This window comes from Austrofundulus limnaeus, unplaced genomic scaffold, assembly GCF_001266775.1.
Source record: "Austrofundulus limnaeus strain Quisiro unplaced genomic scaffold, Austrofundulus_limnaeus-1.0 Scaffold409, whole genome shotgun sequence".
NCBI lineage: Eukaryota > Metazoa > Chordata > Actinopteri > Cyprinodontiformes > Rivulidae > Austrofundulus > Austrofundulus limnaeus.
The window spans coordinates 267,551-277,795 of record NW_013952811.1 but is presented as its reverse complement, the minus strand read 5'-3'; the positions used below and the strand labels follow the sequence as shown (position 1 = coordinate 277,795).

The 10,245-nt window shown below is 37.8% G+C and overlaps 2 protein-coding genes across 4 annotated transcripts in view; both read right to left on the bottom strand.

Moving 5' to 3' along the window:
* The window catches only part of gabrp (gamma-aminobutyric acid type A receptor subunit pi), a 71,948-nt gene that overhangs the window by 42,054 nt on the left and 19,649 nt on the right, over window positions 1-10,245 (bottom strand). The gene's annotated exons all lie outside the window — the stretch shown is intronic.
* foxi3b (forkhead box I3b) overlaps window positions 6,495-10,245 on the bottom strand; it is a 23,456-nt gene continuing 19,705 nt past the window's right edge. Inside the window, exons 2-3 of the mRNA XM_014024155.1 lie at window positions 7,866-8,723; window positions 6,495-7,772 (exon numbers count right to left, since the gene is read on the bottom strand). Of these exons, the coding sequence (XP_013879609.1) occupies window positions 7,204-7,772; window positions 7,866-8,466 (1,170 nt within the window). The 5' untranslated portion in view covers window positions 8,467-8,723 and the 3' untranslated portion in view covers window positions 6,495-7,203. The remainder of the gene's footprint in view (window positions 7,773-7,865; window positions 8,724-10,245) is intronic.

Genomic DNA, 10,245 nt, shown 5'->3' with positions numbered 1-10,245 from the left:
TTCTGAAGCTGCTGCCCCCGCGACCCGACCCYGGATAGGCGGAAGAAAATGGATGGATGGATGGATGGATAATGCATTTTATTTGTTAGCACCTTTCAAGACACCCAAGGACATTTTACAACATTAAAAGCTCAGTTCAGTGTGTGGATCCATGTTGTTTCTTTATCTTCAGCTCCCTCATTCTCCTCTGATCATTTCTCCAAAACCTTTTAACTAAAGAAACAAAGTGCTGATAAAAGATGCTGCAAAAGCAGTCCCCACAAAATAGCACTGTAGCATGGGAAGACATACTTTCAAATGTCCTATAAAGGTTCAGAAATAGAAAAATGAACACAAGTGGAAAGCTCTAAAACTGTTACAAATCTCTTTATTCTTTAGAAAGTACAATGTTTGGTATTAACTAAGAAAACAATGGTTGCATAATTTAGTTCGATTCAGGTTTGTTGCTAAAATTGTGCAGAAATTTGCCTTTTTTTCACAATTTCTAATGGCCAACTAGTCTTTAACTGTCACAGACCAACAATACACTGGCTTTATGAGAAAATATTTGCTGTTGAAATCTAAAATAAAACTTGTAAAAGGATATACGTAAAAACAGAAAGAAAATTTGTGTTTGATGTGCTTAGATTTCTTGTTGTAACAATGCTTCTTGGCAACAAATCTTGTAAGCGGGCACCTGATTGACATCACCTGGAGGTACCAGAATCTCAAAACAAGTGTCAATAGCAACAGCAAAAATAGGCTGTTTGGCAATAGCAGAGAAGAAATTTTGGCAATTTTTTAATGTGCACAACCCACACTCTCAYCGCTATAACTCTACCCACAAATGCATGTTCCTTACAAATGTGGCACCATTTAAAAGGAAAATTATCAGGCTTTTCAACTGTATAAGATATATTGCCAAAGAGATATTGTTACAACAAATAATCTATAAAACTCAAATTTCCTTAGTTTTGTGCTATGTTTATTTAATTACATAAAAAGTACATTTATTTATTATTTTATTCCTGCTGTCTTGGTTATAGTGGAAGTCAAGATTTTAATTTATGGGATATCTGTTTAAAATAGTAATGCAACAAAACAATGATAAAGTCATAGGATCATCATATGGCTGCATCCTATAGAAACGGTCACAAACCTATGAGTTATTCATTTATATAAAGTTTGTTTTCAAAGGAGACAAACTGATTCACTCAACTGAACTCAACTTTAATCCTATCACACTTTTAATCACCCAACTTATGAACAAGTCAACCTCAGGGTCAACACTGTACACATCTACAACTAAACCATCCTGTTAGATAAACAACATCATGGTGGRCCACTTACTGTGCAAGAAATGTGGAAACTAGAAAAAGCTTGAACAGTTTTCAGATTTCTAATTCATACAGTACATACTTAAGCCCTCTCCTCACCATCTCCCTCCCTTCCTGAAAAACCTTGTTCATATCACCATGTTTACTGCATGTTGACATGAAAAATATTTTAGGGTGAAATAGCAATGATTCATATATACACATGGTCTAAGTGCATTCTCTGTTTGTCTTCAAACTTCACTTTTCCCCAAATCGTGTATATAAACCGTGGTTAAAAAGGGGCGATCGCAGACTGCCTCATTCTGTGGACTCTAACACACTGGGATATGCTGTTTTTCTGGAGACGAATCTGTTGCGTTCTTCTGGACTTTTATCAAAATGGAGTTTTTCCTTTTTGTCTAAGGCTGACGGATGATGACTACTTATTGGAATTACAAAGACTTTATTTTTAAGCGATCGCTATTACGACAGAATCTTGCAGCTGTTAATGATAGCAGGGGAGACAAAGCAAATGTGAGAGTGCTTCATGGATGTCAAACCTCTGCCAGCAGAACTTGGAACGGAGCGAGTCTTGGCAGTTTTCTGTGACCTCTATAGGAGCAAAGAAAAGCAAAAGGTTGTTGAAAGACTTTCAGACGAGTGGAAACGTCTCTCCCTCCTTTCATCACCTGTGTTCGTGTGTCTGGAGTGTGTATGGATGTTTACACAAAACAGCGAGCTTGTGACGCTTTGCTGCAGTAGTGGGCATGACAAGTCTCCAGGTTCTCTGCTACCGTTTACTAAACAGCGCTTGATAGGACGCCAGTGTTTTAGTAAATACAGAGGGGCATCGCGTGCATGTGTGTGTGTGTCCTTGTGTGTGTGTTTTGGGTTGAACTGCTACCAAGAAAGTTCACTTTTTGTTCAGGTAGCAACTACTGAAGGTGAAAAGGTCCTTTCTTCRTTGAGGAAAGAGACAAATGGAATCTGCCACACAAAGACGTGCAAATTATTTATATTTTTATTTACAGATCCATAATCAGGACTGTTCTTAGCTCTGACACAAACAAATCATGCATAACAGCTTTGGAAGAATTGTTCTCTGTCTGAGTTTATAATATAAACACCACACGCACAAAAATGCGTGTGTGTATGTGTGTGTGTGGCGGTGTGCATTCCGTTAGTTCGACAGGTGTGTGGAAGACTGCCACGAGCCAGGCAGCAGGTGAAGATAAGGGTTTATAGATTTTAATTGTCAGCGTATTGAGCAATAATTCTACTGCCTGAGGCAGCAAACACAGCTACAGCAACCCAAGACTGATGGATGATGAGCTGGGTGTCTCTCAGTCATACATGAAGATTAGCACTCACTTCAACTGCCTAACATCTTAGGGTCTGTGCTCAAAGCACTATAATTTTCTGCCAATTGAAGGAACCATAMGAACTTCAACAGGTGATGACAGTTTTATACGAGCAAAAGTGCTGTTCAGTTTGTTTTGTTTTTAATGAGACAATTAGAAAAAAAATACTAGGAGATAAACCCATAATTATATAGACATAGATAACCTATACTTTACTATAATTGTGCATGTAAAGAAAAGTGGTACAAGTCAGCAAATAAAGACAAGGGAGGTCCGGATACTATCAAGTGGGTTTCAATAAACACAACTTRGGGTTTAGGTAGTAAATCCCTCAGGTTTTACAACTTCTTATCTGCAAAGCCTCATGTAGAGCTCCAGTCTCCCACAGTATCCAGACTGATTAACAGTTATAAATTTGCCTCAGGTAGAAACTGCCAGATTAAGATGTCTCAAAGTGATGCCTGCTGTTAATGAAGTCACAGAGACATCCCCCCCTCCCAAAATGTTTCTGTTGGCAGAAAAGTGATTATGATGGAGCAATAGGGGTGGAAGGCCTCCTCTTTTTTTTCTACACAAGGTTTTTGTACTTGTCAGGGCAAAGTTTGAACAGGAAAAAAAAACCAACAAAAAATAGATTGCTTGAGTATTTTGGGGTATTTTAAAGATTTTTAAGCCAACATGATGTGGTATGATGTGTCAGGACGGTGTTGTGCTTTGTTCGTATGCTGGCAGACTCAAAGGAATAGTCTGGCTGTTTGATCAAATAGGACCTCATCAGCCATGACATCAGTCATAAAGCACAAAGTATGAATAAGAAAATAAGAATCCACACCAACCTATGTTGAAAAGGCCAGAGGTCTTCCTTTAGGCTAGGCTAGCCAAATGAAGGGCATTTATATAATTTTTCAGGAAAATAAACATTTTTTGTCAAAAACGGGATGTGAATTAATGCTACTGCATGACACAGTCAGTTTAGTTTGTCTCTGTTTTCTCAACCAGACATCTTGAAAATGTAGGTGTCCCAATTAACTCTTGAATGTCAGTCCACCAAGAGTTAGTTAAAGTTTTAAGTAACTACTTATGCTGATCAGGCAGATTTATACATTGAGCAGACTCAATGCCGCTGGCAAAATATACACTGGCTCTGCAGCGCTTTGTACAAATACAATAGCATTGTTTGGTTGAAAGAACAGAAACTTTCACACCAATATGACATTTTTGACAAAGAGTTGATTTATAAGTCTGCAAAACAATATGAAATGTGCCTTTGTTTTGTTAGACKTTGGAGTTGCATGAAGGAAGACTTTTTGTCTTTTTCTTAATGCTCTGTGGCTGATAAAGTACCAACAACTTCTTGATAGAGTATCATTTAAATGGCCAGACTATTCCTTTAATATTGGTCCCTTGTACAGTATTTCAGAATTTGATCCAGTATTCTTTCTATTGTATTCAATCATCTTTAAGAGAACTGAGGACCAATCAGAGTTTGTGAACTACTAACCTGGAAGAACTGACAATCCAACATTTTTTATAAATTTGTTTTCTTGTTTATCATCTACCTACAGTGTGAAGTTTTTATATTGTTTGTACAATTTTATTGTAAATACAGACACAACTTGAACATGAAGTTGCACTTACTGCCTTATAATAAAGCTTTGAAAAGAAGTTCAGATCTTCAGGAGTGGGATTCCGTGGAAAGGCTGTGAAAGATGGTTTTCTTACCTGTTGAGGATTGAGCAACCTCAATATGTAGGAAATGTGTTTAATTCTGACTGGATTAAAAAGTTAAAGGCTAGTCCTAGCAGGGCCAAGACCAAAGTGATTGCTGTCAACTTAAAAACTCCAATCTTTTATAACGTTTCTTGTGATCTATATTTTATAAACCATTTACCTTCAGTTAACTATAATTACACAGTTCTTCCAGCTGAAACACCATGATAATTCTGCAGGGAATGTCTCAGGCTGTACTGGAATTGCTATAGGTACTACTGCTGCTTTTTGCATTTCCAATTTAATATAAAACTTAATTTAAATACCATGTAATGTACAATTGGCTGTGAGTTTTTTTTAATTGCATCCACATGAACTGCCATAACATTAAGGTCAGTGGTTTTAAGTTAGTGGCAGTCCACTTTAGCTTCTGCCTYCCTCAGACTTGCCTTTATCTTGTTAATCTTTGTGAAGAATAACCTTTATTCCTTCAAACTGAGAATGCTCAAAGAGCTATCAACAACCAGTAACATAATAATGTTCAAATCATTTCCACAGAAAACCCACTTCAAAAGATCTCAAATGTCTGTTGTGTGATTGACGTGACTTATGTAAAGGTACTTGAATTAACTTTGCTTTCTTAATCACTCTGTTTCATAACAACAAACCACAAATTGTATTTCTTAAAATGTGAGTGGTTGACTCTGCACTTTTCGCACAGGTAAATCTGATATGAGAGCAAGTCTGACACCCTCTCTAAAGCAGGAATCTGTGATCCATCTAAATGTAACCACATCACTTGTTTTAAAATCAGTTATGCAAATGTTGACAGGTTGACCTCCTACCCCTGAGATATTTACCATTAGTGCCAAGATGTTAAACTCCACTTGACACACTTGAAGGGTGATACCTTCTCTTCTTGACTTCCTTCTTTCTTTTTCTCCCCCCTCCCCTTTTTTTTGTTTTTGTAAGATTAATGTAAATGACTGTCATGCTGCCCTTTGTTTCAGGATAAATAAAGGCCTGAGGGGAACACCAGTAAAAAGGTTTCCATTTATTTGAAAAACATACATGCTGATCAAACAGGGACTAGAAACTGTTTTTATTTTATTTTATTTTATTGCATTCTGCCTATTTATCTAATTATGTAATTTACCAAATACAGAAAACTGCCATGTTTTATTTTAATCAATTGATTACAAAAGATAATATGTGACACCCAAATTTGGCCGGGCAATTATGTATAGTAAAATAAACACCTTTGAGGATATTTTCTTATTATTGTTTTTCATTCTTTGCTACACAAAGACAGAACCAAGCCTTAAAACAAGGTATTTGCTCTCTCTCTCTGTTTTTCTCTCTCTCTATTTTCTCTTCACTTAAAAAAAGTCACTGATGATGAAGAAATAAATAAACTAAATAAACTAATAATATTTGGTTTTGTTTTCTACTGAAGTGACAAGAAAACAAGGTATTTAATGAATTAACACAAAATGTCCTTAAGTTATTTTGACATTGGATTTCAACTACCTTCGTTATTTACTTTTATAAACAACTACATTTTTCTGTATCTGTTTAACAGACAATAGAAATGGAAAAAAAGTTTATTACACCATAACTACTTTTGAGCATTGTAACAAATGTTTTAAATAATCAAACGTGTTAAAAAATACAATTTTGGGTTAATGGTAAAACCTAATTAAAAAATGTTCATAATTTATAAATAACTAAATTTTAACAAYGAGAAGTTAGTTTTTTAATTCAGCATCTTATACACAGCCTTTTGAATTTTGATTCCTTATCTCCTTGCTGAGGCCGCCTGCATCCAGTCAGTACTATCACTATTTGTGTGTTCGTTTTAGGACACCAAGGGATTTTAGTGTTTGGTAAGAAGGACAGCATGGGAATGTGGCTTTCCAACGTTTAGGAAAATCAGTTAACCATCCATCACACAAAGATCAGGTTACACTGACATGCAGGTTCCACACCAATGGTCACCGTTTTCCTGACGAGACTGTTTTCTCCCAGGATTTATAGGCTTACTTTCTCTTTCTTTCATTTTTCTTGAGATTAGGGGTACCGGGAAACATTAGAAAATAAACTGTTGTGAAAACACAAAYGTGTACACTGTAATTCTAAAACTTTTTATTCATATCAAAACACAAAATAACAGCATGTAGCACATCTAACAAATTCATTCTGACCAATAAAAGTTGCACCAATAAACCAACAATCACATATAAACCACAATACATGAACCTATWTACAGTTACCACATATTACACTCCCAGACTGTAAAATAATCCCATTGTTTAAATGTTGAACTCGAATACCTTGACCAAAGGTATACTTTTTTTAGTGCAGTGACTTCAGATACATTGTTGACAACATACACCTCCCTCTAAATGTGCTGTCTGTGCACTGAAAGAGTGATACCATCAAAGAATTACAGATAGCGATGTCGAATAGCCTGGAGTCAGCAGATCAGGCTGAGGTTCTGTTAATATTGAGTCAGATCTGATAGAGACTAGCTTAAGTTAGAATAAAAGCTGACAGAGGATCTGATAGTGAAGCTAAAAGCGGTTTCTGGGGCTGATGATCTTAGGCTGCTGCACCTGACTCAGCTGTTTCTGTGGGAATCAAAGCCGTTTTACTCAACTGTCACATACTGGTGGGAGCTCAACTGTCTCTGTCAGCGCAAACCTACGTTTACTTTTCCCCTGTGTATCGGTTTTCACGGCAGAAGAACTCTTAAACAAAAGTAACATCAGACATCTGAAAATTTCTTTTAAACAGTCTTTCCAAACATAACATACCCCCTCCCCCTTAAYGTCTTCTTAAACTTCTGTGCCCTCTCGATGGTAGATGATTCCCGTTGAGCCCAACGAAGGATAGAAATGCCCASTGGACCCATTGTACTGGCTCATGATGGGGCTGGAGTAACCCAGAGAAGAATGGGTGGGTGAAGAGGTGAGCACAGAGGGAGGTGGCACTTGTGGTACCCACTCTGGGACACCTGAGTTGGGGGAGTAGTTATTGAAGCTTCCTGGCTGGGTGGGTCTGTGAGCCCCATCTAAAGGAAGGTTCATCTGCAGTGGCCTGCTCAGCCCGTCGCCCCCCACCTCATTTGTTCCTCCAGCAGAAACTGTCGACATTTCAGACAAGAAGCTGCTTAGACACGGTGTGGGACCGGACAGAGACGGGGAGGGGATTCTGTCTGGTGGTGGGGACATGTTGAGGGCTGGGTGTTTGGGGCTGCCTCGCTCACTATCACCGGACTCTGGAGCCCCTGAGCTGCCGTCACCACCAGCCAGGGAATCAGACTTCCTCTTCCTTTTGCGACGGAAGTTTCCATTGTCGAACATCTTCTCACAGTTTGGGTCAAGTGTCCAGTAGTTGCCTTTACCTATTGGGTGGGATTAAGATTAGATTTAGAACTGAGACAATAGATTGCATTACTCAAACCAATAGCAAAAGCAGTACACACACAAATTATTACCTGGATCATCTTCATCTCGTGGAACTTTTTTGAAGCAGTCGTTGAGTGACAGGTTGTGTCTGATGGAATTCTGCCAGCCTGCTTTACTCTTGTTGTAGAACGGGAAGTTATCAGCTACATACTGATAAATCTGACTCAGTGTTAGTCTCTTGTCTGGCGCTCCGTGGATAGCCATGGCGATGAGAGCAGAGTAAGAATAAGGTGGGCGGACCAGCTTCATCAAATCTTCTTGTGAGGGAAGAGAGAACCAGCTCAGTTCCCCTCCCGGACCGCCAGGCCCAGCTGGACCCAGGTAAGGCCTCTGCATGCCGTAGTGCTGAGGCACAAAAGGAGGGCCAGGATTACCTGGTGGGCCGGTGGCAGACAGGTATGAGGACGTGTTGATTCCGGAGCTGTTGAACCACAGGTAAGGGTTTGGGGACGAAGCTGCGTAGTCACTCAGGTCGTAGGAAGCTGGAGTTGTGCGCTGAGGACTCGGCAGTGAAGGAGGAGGGTAGTAACAATCACCGTACATGCTCAGCTCAGGGGGCTCCTGACCCAAATTTGGAAACTGTGGACCACAACGAGGAGGAGACTGGTTCTGGTTCTCAAATGAAGACATTGTCAGGTTTCTTCTCACCTCTCAGTCACTTCTTATCTTCTTGTTTTTGGTCGTCCTCCCTTCGTCTTTTTCGTCAGTGCTCAAAAATATTTTTTCAGTCCTTTTCACTCTTCAGATCTTGAGCTGATCCAAAGGTTCGTCTCGGAGCCTTAAAATTATAAGCGACTCTTCTTCAGTCTTTTCTTGTCTGYTTGCCCTTGCTCTATGTCAAGATGTCACCTGTTACACCTGCTTTATCTTCTGCTTTGGTAACGCCCCTAGTCAAATTTGATTGGAGGTTTTCTCAGGTGAAAAGTTTTACTGAACACCCCCACCACCACCACACGCACACTTTTTTTTTTTCTCCTGTTGTCAGCTATTTCAATCCGCCTAGGGGTTTTGTTCACTGCCATTTAAATAATTTTCCACTTGATGTGTTACTCCTGCAAAAAATTATTAATCAGTTATTTTTGTTTTCTCTGGGTGCAGTTGTTTTTTTGTGGTCTAGACACATAGTTAAATCAAAATTTTAAAAAATATATATTTTTTAAATATATTTTTAATACATTTTTGCATTTGTTTGCTACTCTTTCTATCGTAGATCATTCAATCACCATGTAAGCAAATCTTTAACTACATTAATCAAAAGAGCTAATTTTCTAAACTCTTTGACATTTTCTTCTTATGTAGATGATTGTTTTTAGGTTTTACTTTGGGTAATACTAGAGGATATTATCTGCCTTAATACCTTCACAAGTAAAGACACTAAACAGTGATGATGAACAAAAGCCATTAGGTTTTACAGCCAGTCAAGTAAACCAAGTAATTTTAATTGAAGAATTCTGAGTGTTTATATAATAACCATAATATGGATTTCTTAATTTTTCCACTGATTTGATTTGTTAGGTTTAAAACCTTCCTTAAATAGTACTGCATTTAGGACATTGACTTACTACTAAAAATACAGTTTTGAAGTTCTTGTTTTCATTATTAATATTTCTTTTTCAAAATTTGTATATTTTACAACATTATAACCAACCACAAACTATGAGCCTAAGGTCATAATTATGAATAGATGAAGATAAGACTTAATTCATGGAAAGGTCCTTTCTAAAATTAAGTGTTGTCCACAGGAGTGGGATTTTGTTTGTAGTCATATCATAATAAGTTCCAGTGTTTTGATTATAATTGGAATGCTTTTTTGTTTTTAGGCCCCACACACTCTAAATTCTACTCAGGTGTTTATATTTGGTCATTTTTTTCAACAACTTTAAGAGAAGTGTTACTCTCTGATGGGAGGAACGTATCAATCAAGAGGCAAMAGTTTCCTTTTTTGCTTTTGATGACATCTGGCCTGTTAGAACCAATTACAAATTTCCCTATCCGTTAGGATATGCTTGTGCCAAAGAATGGTGCCATAATCATTTTCTACTACAGTTAGGAGCTTGTGGTTATTCCATTTCTCTTTTGTTTTGATGTTATGTTCCTGGTGGATGTTCCAGGGTAGGTATTTTTATTTAGTATTATAATGGTGTTTTATCATTGTCCACGTTTTTGACACTAAATTTATTTGAGTGCTTCAGTTATTACTTACATTAAAAACAATTTAGATAACTGGGGTGAGAACAATGGGCCTCATGCGAGTCATTTAGGAGAGTTTGTGGCATTCACCAATTTTTTCGTATTCTAAGATTTTCTTCAGATACGAACAAAATTCACTAGTGGTCCAGACCTGTCGTATATTTTACGAGCAGTCAGTCTGCTGTTATCTAGATGGATTTTCTTCATTAATAACTTTAT